At 41.9% G+C, this 14,861-nt stretch overlaps 1 protein-coding gene across 1 annotated transcript in view; it reads right to left on the minus strand.

Moving 5' to 3' along the window:
- Positions 1–5,827: 5,827 nt before the first annotated feature.
- KLKB1 (kallikrein B1) overlaps positions 5,828–14,861 on the minus strand; it is an 86,263-nt gene continuing 77,229 nt past the window's right edge. Inside the window, exons 15-16 of the mRNA XM_075610120.1 lie at positions 6,189–6,343; positions 5,828–6,087 (exon numbers count right to left, since the gene is read on the minus strand). Coding sequence (XP_075466235.1) covers positions 6,075–6,087; positions 6,189–6,343 — 168 coding nt within the window. The 3' untranslated portion in view covers positions 5,828–6,074. The remainder of the gene's footprint in view (positions 6,088–6,188; positions 6,344–14,861) is intronic.

Genomic DNA, 14,861 nt, shown 5'->3' on the forward strand with positions numbered 1-14,861 from the left:
TGGTTTCAGGTTCAGGGACCACCTACCAAGTCTTTCCAGTTTAGCTTGTGTGCTGATATACTAAGCTCACGTTTCGTCATTCCCTGACTATACAGCTTATTATACAATCTTTTCTTTTTTTCAAGTGGATACTGACGCTTTATATATATTTATGTTGATTATTATCATTAAATATGTACTTACACATGTTTATATGTATTGCTATTAGTCTATCCACTTGATAGGTATTTTCTTTCTTTTAACAGAGATTTTCATATAGTTATGATATTTCTTTTTAATTTATATACTTTTTTTCTAATGTTTCTTTAGTTCTGGAAGCTATACCCAGTATTTGCATGTCTGTTTTCATATGGATAGTGTTTTTAATTTATAAATGTTTTTGTCAATAAAGTTGTGATCGTTTTGTACGCCACGCGCTGACGTCATTACGTATGCGTCACTCCTGAGAGTTTCAGGAAGTGAACCACGAATGGACGACAGCACGTCTCAAGGGTACTTAAGCAGACTGGTGAGTAGTCACCTTGAGAAAGAGCTCACGCTCAAAACGCGTTGGTGGGGGTCTGTGTACCCCATAATGTAGCTGTATTTTTTTTGCTGGTTCCATTAAATCATTCTTTATATGGGCACACGCTCTCCTGGATTTCATTCAATTTCCATTTTTTGTTCTCTTGAGAATTAGTGCCTGCTTTTTCCTTGCTTTGTGTCCGTTCCCCAAAGAACACCTGGTTGATATCCAAGGACTCTCCTGGCAGAGGCATCAGCTGCAGATGAGTATCATCTCATTTGAGATCGATTTTCTCTCAATGGTTTTTATCTAGCTCAACTTGTGAGTTTGTTTTTTAAAGACTATCTTCATTATTTAACATGAATTTATAACAGAATTATGCTATGTGGCATGCGCCTCTCTTTTTTCTTTATATATATATATATATATATATATATATATATATATATATATATATATATATATACACACACACACACACCATCCATGCATCATATATATTCACACACACATACCATCCATGCATCATATTCATATATATTCACATTCACATACCATCCATGTATCATACAGTTTATATTCACGCACACACACATACCATCCATGCATCATATATATTCACACACACCATCTATGTATCATATACCCATACATTTACACACACACTTACCATTACCAGCAGCACAATGTAGGCAGCCAGGGAGAAGAGAGGAGGAGCTAAAGGGCTCTGCATCGCCACCTGTTGGCTAGAACCTACAGTACACGCACCCAGCTTTTCTCCTCCCACTACAGGACCAATTTCTTTTAATCTGACTGACCCGGGGGCAATTTCCCCCATTTCCCCCTATCCATTACGACACTACACACGAGAACACAAGCAAAATACAGTGGTTGAACACTCTCCTCTTTAAAGCACAGTATAAGTTTCCCTTGAAAGATGGTCTTGTCTCTTTTAAATGCACTCCACCTCATCTTCTTTCTCCTATAGTAAATATTGAACGTGAATCTTGTATGGGTGCTACTAACTGAGATCTGAAGGGTCTGTGGTATAAATTGTCTCAAACCCAGTAAGTATAATGTGGGACATCATAACAGGCTTAATAGGTGTATTTGGAGATTATGTCTATAGCCATAGTGTGATGAAAGTTAATATTGGCCAAACGGCATCTTAACTCTGACCAACGTGGAGCCCAGTGTCAGGAGAATAATATCTGACCTGCGCTGTCTGGAGGTGAGTCTCGCAATCAAATAACTCCCTTCCTGCAGCAGGCTTTTCCCATGGCTCCGGTCCAGAGGATTTCATTGGTAATTTCTTAAGTGATTCCACTTGGCTGCACTGTCCGGAGGTGAGTCTCGCAATCACGGAACTCCCTTCTTCCTGCAGCATGTTTTTCCCGTGGCTCCGGTCCGAGGATTTCTTTTCAATTTCCTTAAGTGATTCCTCTTGGCTGGAACAAAAGTAATATAACAGTGAGTCTGATATGTGATACTCACAACTCTGAAAATGCATACACCTTTTCTGAATTCGTCCACGTCGCGTATTTCAGTCCGAGAATATGTCAGTAGAAGAAAATGAAAAAAAAGGGGAAGCTGAGCACTGCTGATAAATTGAGGCTGGCTGGAGACTAAAAATTAAAATGCATTCATTTAATTGGGCATATTTGCCAATCCACTAACACAGGGGTGTGCAAACTTCCTGCACTGCGCCCCCCCTGCCTGCTCTCCTTCTCGGTCGCGCCCCCCTTACCTCCAATGAAGCATCAAATGATGCTGCGAGGTCATGTGATGTCACGTCTCCATGGTAACAGGCATAATTTGATGCCATGTTGCCATGGAGATGCGTGGACTGAAGCCGGTAAGTAAATTTAAAGAGGCCTCGCGCTCTCAGCGAAGCAACGCCCCAATAACTGTGGTAACCACCATGCCCCTCCAATAAAGTCTTGTGCCCCCCTGCACTAACAGACAAAAAAAGTCCTCAGGGAAACGCATCAGAGGACTTTTTATTTGTCTGTTAGTGAATTGGCGAATATGCCCAATAAAATGATTTGATTTTAATTTTTTGTTTCCAGCCAGCCTCAATTTATCAGCAGTGCTCACACATCCTCTCTCCCCCCCTCCTCCCCCCTCTCCTTTATTTCATTTTTTTTTTCATTTTCATCTTTCTCCTATAGCTTTCATTGGAATGGTTTCCGTCCATTAATACTTGCTGGCCAAGGTAGACTTTTTTTTTAACTTCTTTATAGCGTTGACACATTTGTTGAGACGCACTTTGGTCTTACAGAGATTCATATGGAGATGAGCCTTTTTATTTGCTTTGGCGCGTTTTCTGTTTTCTTGCTGGAGATTTTCTAGAACTGTTGCAAAACTAGCAATGTCGCCTGCACATCCTACAGTAGGTGACAACACAAACAAAACCCCGCTACAGTTCAATATTGAAAGGGAGGTGCTCACTAGGTACAACTAGACATATACACGAGAAAAGGAAACCTAGTTTCAGAGCACTCAATCACTAAAATGAATTAGTTAAAAATCTTTTAATGTCATCAAATTAATATAAAATTATGGGTTTTAAAATCGAACAACACTATCAGTAACTGTGATCGTGTTTTCAGTGCTGTATAAGCTCTGATGATCATACAAATGTATAAAGTTGGTGACTAGGACAAGTCATCAATATGGTGCTATGTTCTCGTGTATACAGCCTGGCTGTCTCAAATATTCACTGTTGATTTTGATTTTGATTCCTTTTTCTTCCCACTTTAGTGTCTTGAACAATTCTTTGTGTTGCTGTTATGAGCTTTGGTGACATGGTGTCTCAATGTCACATTCCTTTGCTGATCCTGATCTTGCTTGTATCTTCATGTATGAAGATGATTGATCTGGCATTCTGGTAAGTGTTCCTTTTAATATCAATGTATGCTTATTCAACAATGTGTGTTCTTAATGCATTTTAAACAGCTGAGGTGTTCACAAATCAAATGCTTTTTCATAATCTATGAATCCTAAATTTAGTGGTAGATTCTATTCATTACTTAAGGAAACTCATCTGGTACAACTTGAATGTGGTCCATTGTGTTATATCCTCTGCAAAATCGGCTTGTTCTCTAGGCTGGGGAAAGGCCAGGGTCTGTTGCAGCTGATTATAAACTGTATCTTCGTACAAATTTGTAAGTGATTGGAAATAGATTGGATTATGCCCTGTGTTCTTATACAATTTCTTGTAATTTTTGATCCATCGTCTTGTATTAGTGCAATAATTAGTTTTATCCTAAGTCACTATTTATTTTCTTTAAACTTGTGTTATCTTCGATAGTCTTCTTCAGTTTCATCATATCACAGTTATAGTCCCTTACTGTACATCTTCAGTTAGATGCTTGCAAATCACCTTGCAAAGCTCTTTATATTCAATTTATGTTCTTGCACCATGGGATTGCTTAATTTCTTTCTTGTTTTCTCAGTAACTGCTTTGCCTCATATCACATTTTCTTATCCTGTTTTGGCTAGCAATTCCTCCAGTTTTTTTCTGTGTTTAGTAACTAACATAAGGACTACTATTTGGTTATGAGGTTAGCGGCTGTATGAGGTTAACTGTGTGGGCTCACACAGAGTAACATCCCTCTCCCCTCACATGGTGTAGAGTGACTCTGGTGACTTGGCAGGAAAGCAGTCACTCCCACAATATGCTTAGTGACCAGTGACATCACTACCATGGTATATATAGCCAGTCCAGAGGTTCTAGAATTAGGTTCCGGGGAGTGACAGTTGGAGGGACCTCACTGTTATTAATGTAAATATGTTTCTGTATATAGATATGTGTACTAAGATAGATCTGCCAGCGTTTGTTGTTTTATAGTTAGGGAAAATATCCTACCCAGATAGCGTCCTCAGCAATAGTCATGGTGAATCTATTTGTTCAGATACGAGGAAGCCTAGGCCCAAAAGGGGTTCCCCAGATAGGAACTTTAGGGCATAGTCAGATCGGCCCTATTGGAAAGTCTACAGCTAACTCAGACGCAGCCAGACCCTGAAATATAGACTATAACGGAGCTCTGTGGATCGACTTTGTTAGAGGGCATTTCTTTTGCATATCATTAGCACTAATAGGTGTTATAGTTAATGGATGATAATAGCACTTAACACTGCGTTAGTGAGCTTTGAAGATATATGTTAACAATTACAGTATCGAGGCATCAACTTAGATCAGGGATGCGCAAACTTTTTTTGCACCCCCCTGCCTGCTCTCCTCCGTTGTTGTGTGTCCCCCTTACCACGCGCGGCGTCAAATGACGCTGCGGGGTCGTGTGATGTCACGTGACCCGCTGCGTCATTTGCCGTCATGTTATCATGGCAACCGTGAGTATTTTTATTGCCACAAGTAGATTTTGATAGAATTTCCTATTTGTTTCTGCTGAAATGCCCATTGTTGTTCCATAACGCACAAATCTCCCTCATCTGGCTGTCTGGAATATGTCTGTCATATTCTTTATCAGTGTGTTTTTATCTAGTCCAGTTGACAACAGTGGTTCAGAGAAAAAAACTGGTGTTTGGACTGATATTTGGGGCTAATGATTCAGGGTGCATGCACAAGTTTCTCGTATTTGCTTCAAAAGAAACTTACTGAACTCTTTCCTTGATATGAGCTAATTGGAGTCCTGACTGGTGTTAACACAACTTATCTACTGTACCCCAGTGTATTGTACACTATTTCCACAATATTACTCATAGTTCTGTAAAACTGGTTGTATACTCATGTATTTTGTGCTGTAAGGTCATTGTAACAGGGCCTAATCCCTGTTTAAGCTGTCCCTAAATACACTGAGGAATCCAGCAGGGCACTGGTTAATTGCAGCCAGGCAATTAACCAGGCTCCACCTAGCTAATCAGAGCTCTAAGAAAAAGCCTCATGTGAGAAACAGACAGGGAGATTTCCTTAGCACACAATGCTGCGGACACGAGGAGAGAGTCTTGAGTAAAAAGGCTGTGCTGAGATCAAGACACCCGGATACCACTGACCTGAAGGGTCACCTGCTTAAAGTACCGCTTGAGACTTTGGAGTGGTAGGCTAGTAAGGGGCTTTTCCTCCCAATCTTGTAGAGAGGGACTGGGGAAGTAAGTTAGCCCTTACACAGGGTAGGTGTTTGTTGCTAGTTTATTTTGTTTTTTGCATGCTGTGCATTGTTTAAAGGAACAGGCTCAATAAAGCCATGTTTTAATCTCACCAAAATCAGTCTCCATTAGCATACATCTGCAGACATCTCTTACAGTCATTTGTACAGATTATTATACTATGAGACAACATTGCTGAATTTATGAGAATCAATGTGGTGTATCAGATATATTGTTTTATTTGTTTCCCATCATTGCTACAGTAGGATAATAAAAATAAAGGGTCATTTAAAAAATGAGAAGAGTATGCAAGATAAGAAAATGAAACAGAACAAGAAAATGAGGAGAAAGTAATAGTAACATGTTGTGAACCACACACATTTGATTTCATATATTACTGGCCTAAATGAAGAAATCTGAATATTCCTTTATAGGTGAAGCTTTTTTTCTGGAACACAGATGCTTATTTTTGAGTTCTGAAAAAGATAATACAAAGATGTGACATTAAAATAAAGGACACCAGAATTAACATATGTCATTCCAGTCATAAATTGTAAAGAAAAAAGTGATATCTTACACTTTTGTATTTTCAAGAATCCAGTCTGTGAATTCAGACACTTTTGTGTAAACTCCCGGCTTCCCAGGGCGAGCACAGCCCTCTCCCCAACTTGTAACGCCAAATATATACCATGTCTTGTCAATATTACAGGTTAATGGGCCACCAGAATCACCCTGTGGCAAAAAGACAAAGATGTCTGATTTTAATCTTTTTTAAGCATTTCTGAAAACTGTTGAGAACAATTCAGTAGTATATGTTGTGTGGGTAGGGGGAGACTTAAAGTAGAAGTGTAGACAAATATTTAACTTTTTCATAAATTTACACTCCCAGAACAACCGATTTGTATATTTTCTGTAAGTTGTGCATTCACCATGGCTCCCAGGAACATAATAGACGTGAGTCTATTTCACGGATTGTGTAGGTTTTGTTACAGTTTTGAGTGCACACATGAAAATAACCAGAATTTGTTTTATGGATGATCCTTTGAGGCCACACATGGTCTTATCCATAGAGGAAGGAATGAAAACGGAGCACACGGATTTCCAAAATAAAGAGATTTGTTAAAGCATACACTGTGAAATTGTACTATGATCCAACACTAAGATATCAAACAGAGATTAAGAGAATCCTACAACTGGGACAGAATAACCTTTGGATTAATGAGGATACGGTCAATTTTCTCACTATGAAAAGTCCGAGAAGGCTGGTATTATACCTTTTACCAAAAATCCATAAGGGTTTGTTAAATCCCCCTGGGAGACCCATAATCTCTGCTATTTGTTCCATTAGTCAGCCATTATCAATATATCTTGATACTTTCTAACAGCCAATGGTTACAAAGTGTAGGTCATATATTCGTGACACATTTGATTTTCTTACAAAGGTTAGATCAGTCCCTATTGTAGGGACTTCAATCATAATGGTTACAATGGATGTTTCCAATTTATATACGTTATTCCACATGAGGAGGGTCTCAATGTCATCCGTCACAATCTCACATCTTCACTCATAGCTGACCCACCAATCGATTATTTAATGCTGCTTCTACATGTTATTCTTTATAAAAATTATTTAAAATTTGAGAATAGTTTTTATTTGCAGACAGCAGGGACTGCGATGGGTAGCAGTATGGCACCATCATACGCAAATTGTTATATGTGTGATTTTGAGGAGAAATATATCTATCCTACTAAATTTTTTGATAACATACTGTACTATTTTATTGCAGATATATAGATGATTAGTTTTTTCTTTGGAACCTCAGATGAATTGATAAGATTCTTTGATTATCTTGAAGGATTAGATACTACCATTCGCTTCACTAAAAGCTGGAGCAATCACCAAATTTCTTATTTGGATGTATTACTGACCATTGATAATGGGGTTTTACACACTGATTTATACAGAAAACCCACTGACAGGAACTCCACTCTACACGGTACTAGCTTTCCCCCCAAACGTCTTAAACACATGTTACCATTCTCCCAAATCAGAGCTACTCGTATCATAGATAGAGATTATAAATTAAAGAAGCTTTATTGGATATTGAAGAGAGGTTTGTTGAACATGGGCATACAAGAGCAGATGTTGTTGATGCATTCAACACTACACCAAGAGAAACATTGATTTCATCAGAACAACCTAGGATGACATTTGTGAGCAAATTTACAACTGCCAGTGGTTTTGTTAAGAATATCATCAAAAAACACTGGAGAATTTTGCAGACTGATGAGTCTTAACAATGTTTGTAAGGAATTCCCCCGTTTTGCTTACAAAAGGGGAGAGAACATTAAGGAGGTTCTCATAAAGGCAGATAATCTGATGCACTATAAAACACCACATATCATGGCACAACCCAAAGCTGGCTGTTACAAATGTCACAATTGCAGTGTATGTAATAGCCTGATCTTGGGGGATAAATTTTACCACCCTCGTAGTGGGAAAAAATATATGATTAAGGATCGCATTTTATGCACCACATGTAATATCATATACACTGGTGGCCGCTTTTATTCTAATGCGGCCGCCACCGCAATGTTGCGGCAGACGCGACTGGTTTTTTTTGTCCCGCCGCATGCCGCGCGTCAGCCGGGCGCCGGTCACACGCGCCAGGCATCCCCGAAGATGCCAGGCATTCCCGAAGACGCCAGGCATCCCCAAAGGGGGCTTAAGGTAAGGTGAGGAAAGGGGGGGTATGCGATCATCCAGCGTTGTGTGCGTTGTACCGTTGTGGAGCGCAGCCAGGGGGTTGCGAGGTGAAGGGGAGGGGAAGATGGGGCTGGCAGGCGGCCAAGTTTGGCGCCAGCCCGAAAAAAGCCGCGGGACAAGACGGGCAAATGCAGCAATAAAGCTGGCCGCAGCAGTATATGATCAAATGTCCCTGCGGACTGTGTTATGTGGGGAAAAGCACAAGAATGTTAAAAACACGTTTTATAGAGCATAAGAGCAAGATCGGATTACATGCAGAGGACACTGTTCTCATAAAACTTTGAGCAGATTTCAACTATACTACATCTTCTTTGCAAATTATGGGTATAGAACATGTTAAGATAGCAAGAGGGGGGAAAGAAACGGATACCCTACTGCTACAACGAGAGGCTTATTGGACATACAGTATACATTGAATACAGTTCAACCATATGGGCTCAACGATTATTTATCTTTAAATAGTTTTATTGAAGAGAGATAATGCTTTTACTACTGTTTGCTCCGTTTCTCCTTTTATGCTTAATATCTAGTAAATTACCTTTGGACAATCATATCTCCATTTTTAATTTTATATTTACACTGATCACTATGGTTTTCATATCTGGGGTATTTTTCTGTTTTATTGTTGTGCTTACACATTTCTCCCCCCTCTTTTTCATGCATGAACCTCGAACAAATAGTCACCATCACATCCCTATTGCAAGCTTATCTGGACATGGCATTAGTTACAAGCTACACTCAACCCGCCATTTAGGGGTTAAACATGAGGAGGAGCAACCATCTCACGATGATATCGGAGTAACAACAAGCAAGAGAGGCACTCAATGGCTGTTTGCCAGTTGCTAATAGACAAGGAGGAGTTGGATACGCCGATTGATGACATGAACGGAGCGACATTACCCAGGAGGCAAAAGCAATTGGGTATTAACCCGTTGAGTACCGAGTCTCCGAAACCACAGACACTGTAGGATCTGCAATCATCCCATAGAACTTGGAGCTGACACCACTTATATATAAGCCAAACAGTTTTTTGTTGATGAAAGGCAGTGATAGTACTAGCAGTGGGCTGGTTAATCCGTTAGAAATACAGCGGAGCCTCTTCAAAGAAAAGACCCCAAGGTAAGTCACAGTACGGTACCAAGTAGCCTCACCTCTGCCAAAAACATATCTGCATGTAATCGTTATGTACTCACGACACCCGTTCTGCAATGCTGCTGTAAGAACGCTCCGGTGGCCATCTCTGCTCCTCGTGGTATCGGCGTGCTCCTATCCGGATATGACGTGTGAAGGGGAGGAATTGGTAACCGTGGTCACAGCACTCCACACAACCAACGCTTGGAAAAATATAAAAAACTTTATTTAAACTCCACAGTGAGCATACATAGCACCACTCTGACGCGTTTCGTCTATAGAAAGACTTTTTCAGAGTCTTTGAAAAAGTCTTTCTATAGACGAAATGCGTCAGAGTGGTGCTGTGTATGCTCACTGTGGAGTTTAAATAAAGTTTTTTATATTTTTCCAAGCGTTGGTTGTGTGGAGTGCTGTGACCACGGTTACCAATTCCTCCCCTACCCAGGAGGCAAGACCACGGACGGTGGTTTCGTTGCTAAGGGTTACAAGGAGTAGTTGGATTCGCCGACTGATGATGTCCCAAGGCTCAACAAAGTATCCAGCCGCTCCTCCTTCTCTTACCGTGCACGCCAAAACTGGAACAACCTACCGGAGACTCTCACATACACCACCAGTTTAAGTTCTTTCAAAACTAAGGCTGTCTCACATTTTAATCTGGTCTGTAACAGTTACATTAGCCTATAATATACATCTTCTCTAACTCTGCATGCAATGTATTGTATATAATGTATACCCTGTTCATTTATGTAACTGTATTTGTAACCATGTATTATTTGTCATAGTAACTATGCCCAGGACATACTTGAAAACGAGAGGTAACTCTCAATGTATTACTTCCTGGTAAAATATTTTATAAATAAATAAACAGAGTGACATTACCCAGGAGGCAAGACCACGGGCGGTGGTTTCGTTGCCGAGGGTTACAGGATACAAGGAGGAGGAGCCATTGACTGATGACATCAACGGAGCGACGATAGCATAGATGCTAGCCGGATGAATTTTTGCGGTCAGTATGAATATACGGGAACACTGTTAATAATATGCAATGCTTGCCAGAAGCTAAAATGATGGAGTATTAGGGTTACGTGACTCATTGATGATATGACTTTTATTGCTGCATGTATAATTATGAAGGGAAGGGAGGAGAAGTCTTAATTATGTCAATGGATGATGAGTAGGCAGTTCCACACGTGTTTAAGATGAACAATTAGAACAGGAAGCACTGTGGGTATTGATGGGTGTTATTTAAAGATTCATTGGTGTTCTGTTCATTAAGCCACTTTTTACACTTGACAAAGACCTTAGGGTCGAAACGTTGTGTATGCTTTAATAAATCTCTTTATTTTTGGTGTATGCTTTAATAAATCTCTTTATTTTGGAAATCCGTGTGCCCCATCTTCATTCCTTTTTGTATGCCGTGGATTGGATGCAGCCGATCGAACATTGATGGGAGCACCGGTAATTGTATCACTCTTTATCATATTGTGGTGTGCAGCATTTACTCTTTGTTATATCACCTTATCCATTGAGGATACATTTTTTGTTTGGTTATGATACTTTAGGTTGTGATGATTTGCCTTATTACTTCTACTGGGAAACCAGCATCATGGGGCAATAGTCCTAATAACCTATTCGTGCACAGTATGTGGGGGATTTAATCCACACTGGGGATCACATTGTCTGATGTGCAAGGATTCAAAGGGTTGCCATTTAGGTAACAATAGTGATTCTTTTCCTTAACTTGTTTGCAGGTGACTATGTATAGCTCTGCATGGCATAGTCGGATAATGTATACTTTTTTTCTCTGTTGGCACATATTTAGAACCAGTTTCTCTGTGCATAAGATTACGCGTGTAAACATGAAAATCATATACTTACTGTATGTATATCTTTATTTATATAACTCAATCCATGCACATAGCGCTAATCATAATATAAGACTGTTACTTTTTGCTTCTCATATATCAAACGATCATTTTAGTACTTAAACAGGTGAGTCTTGGTTTAGTTAGTCCAAAAATAAAAACTGGTTACAACACATTGTTTTTCTAAATGCTTACCAGTTGTATCTTAAATAGGATAAGAATCTATCATCTAAATTTAACATAGGTGGACCTTGATGGACATGTGTCTGTTTTCAACCTCATCCATTACTGTATGTAACTGTAGCAGGGGTCCCCCTTCTTACCTCATGAGGGAGATCAGCTCCATGGCTGTGAGAAACAGTGCAGTTGCGTCTGCCATCTTGGTACACCCAAAACGGGCTATGGGACTCCTATGTAAATGGTGAGATGGCCATCTTGGTACAGCCACACAGGATAGAGAAAGAGAGAGGATGTCCTGAGAAGAAGGATTTCCTCTGTGGGACAGAGGTGAATTTGCCAGTTGATCCGGAGCCTGCGAGGTAGTGTCCGGGGAGCCAGTCAAGCTCCTGGACTAGGCCAGAGAGATCCACCCCTAGGCCCCAAGTAGTCCCCTCACCTTAGTGAAGTGTGTACTGTATGGCCAGCCATACAGTTAAGGATCTCCATGTAGTGAGTGATTGCCACAGAGCATGACCAGAGCCGGAGAGGAGTTCCTCCAGTAGGTAGTGTCACCATACAGCATCCAGACATGAGGCATGAGGGGCTGCTGTCGGAGATCCCGTGGCGTGGGACCCTGCCGCTGATCATTTTCCATCCGGAAGTATTCCCTGGTTAGAGACTTAACCATTAAGGTACACGTGCACCACCGCAAGGGGAGGGTAGCGCTGCCCTCATACACACATTGGGAAGGGTTGTTTGCCGGACACCGGTGTATAGGTGCCCAAGCACCCTAGGTATTATTGGGGCTAGCTACCCCAGGGCTGTTCATATTTTTATTATCATTGTTGTTATTGTTGCTATTGTGACTGTGGGTATTAGCTGGCCTACTGTGGGACCACAGTAAAAGAGTTATTATATAATCTGTTGTATTGCATTATTGTGGTATACCATAAATCTATACGTGTTCCTATGAGGAGTCATCCTGCAATGCGGGATCCTCATAGGTGGAGGCGCTGCACCAGAGAGAGAACATACCATCACCCCAGGCTCCCCAGGAGCGGAGGCTCAGGCCTTCTGTAAGTCTAAAAGGTAGCACCAGTGACCGTAATTACCGCTGTTTCCCTTAGTGGTAGGGAAAGGGTGTTACATTTGGAGGCGCTTCTGAGATTCAGACCTGGGTTGCCCGATCTAAAGTAAAGAACAAAATTAAGTAAAGAACCATGTCCTTACCATCCAGGTAGAGTGTCCATCAGTGGGCCCTGGACTGCCATGTATCTCCCGGCCACATATAGCTTGTGTGTAGCCTTGAGGTTGTTCCCAGTGTTATCTGGAGCCCACCTCGTAGTCCGAGAATGGGACCCTGTCTCTCTATGGAGTACACTACTAATTACAGGTGGTGATGACCTGACTGAGGAAGATGGCCCTCAGATCCTGCATTTCCCTGGAGCCCTGCCCGGTGGGTGTCTCCTCAAATACTCCAAACTGACAGTCAAAATGGAGAATCCCAGCCCTGGCCCTACCTCAGAAATGCCCTCGAGGGCATAGTCCCAGCCGGAATGAGGCTAGCTCCGAGTCCGTCTGCAGCCGAAGGCTGGTCGAAGCAGCCGCAGTTCCCACAGCTGTCTGGAGACAGATACTCACTGAAGTGATATAGCAGCTGGCTGGAAACCTAATACATCACTAGCGTAATTTAAAGGCCTTTCCTGGGGTGTCGCCAATGCCCGCGGGGGAAGAAGCATTTGAGGAGTGGAAGGACCATACCTTACAAGTACTAGATGAGTGGTCCATCTCTGAAGCTGTCAAGAGACCGCGGATAGTGGAATGCCTAAAGCCCCCAGCCTCAACGATGGTAAGAATGCACAGGGAGCAGAATGTGGACATAACAGCGCAGATGTTAGTTGACTTCTTAACACAAGCCTATTCCCTGGAGGAAGACGAAAGTGAATTTTGGATTAGATTATATGGCCTTCAACACGAAGAAGGAGAAGAACTGTCTGCATTTCTACACCGCATTCAGTTAGCATTGTGGGCTCTACGCTCCCACAAAAATTATTTCAGCCTCGAACGTGGATGAATTTTGCCGCAATCAATACCTGAGGGGATCGATTCTTACCCATCCTATAGCTCTAATGTTCTGGTGTTCTCTCCTACAAGGGAGTCTTCCTACTTTTGAGGGGTAATTGAGCCAGGTGAAAGGGCATGAGGATCATGCACGGCTACACACTCCCAAGAAACCTAAGAATTCTCGCAAGGGAGAGAATAAGGGAACCCCGTCCCAGAAGCCTAACAAGACGAAGGATTCTGAAGATAGCTAGCCTCAGGAGACTCCTACATACGCCTCCAAGGCGCCCCGGAGCCCAGTGCCTAAACCCAGCCCAGGCGCAGCCATAGGTATGTGCTGTTATACCTGCAATAAAGAAGGTCACCTAGTGAGGGACTGGCGTCAGATGACAACTCCCACCCCAACTGCCCTGACATACATCACGCACCCAGTGGAGCGGCTGGCTGCCAGAAAGCAACCCTTCAACTAACCATGAAAAGGAACTGTCGCTGGAGGCCTATAGTTGAGTGGGCCCTACGGCCATAGTACGGGTACTAATCGAGGGGATATATGTCTTTGCTCTGCTGGACACCGGCTCTCAAGTAACAATTGTCTACCAGTCCTTCTACTGTATTATATTCCCTCCAGCATCCGTCTCTGCAGTCGGTGGAGAAAATAGTATTATGGGGCCTCAGTAGTCAAGACTACCACATAGATGGAGTGATCTGTGCGAGGATGGATATACCGCAAGTCAACACGAATATGACTCATCCCATGGAAATAGAAGCATTGGTGTGTCCTGAACCAAGGGAACATCCGAATTCCTCCATATTAGGAACCAATGCTGATGTAGTACAATCCTTGATCAGGGCATTCATTAAAGATGCTGTGGAATTGCCATTGTCTTCTCTGAAGATTCAGCCGGCCTTCAAGGAAAAGTGCTACAGAATTTCTGCTCAAGAACGGTTTGGACAGTCCTTCAACCTCGAGAAGGGGGTGACAGAGATTCCGCCAGGTGGAGTGAGACATGTGAGGGCTAGGCCCACCTACCCTGCTCATGATGAGAGAGACTGGTACTTCTCCCTGGAAACCATGCCAGAAGACAAGATAAGAGGATGGAAGTTGGTGCCACAGATGGAGTGGAAATCTATGCTTCCTCTGCGATTTACAATATCCATACAAAATATGTCGCCTCACCCTGTTCGGTTTGATGTCTCCCAAGTACTAGGCCGAATATATCCTGTCACTCACGTAGAACCCCTAGTTCATGTAAACGCTGCTTCGGTG

This window comes from Ascaphus truei, chromosome 1, assembly GCF_040206685.1.
Source record: "Ascaphus truei isolate aAscTru1 chromosome 1, aAscTru1.hap1, whole genome shotgun sequence".
Lineage (NCBI taxonomy): Eukaryota > Metazoa > Chordata > Amphibia > Anura > Ascaphidae > Ascaphus > Ascaphus truei.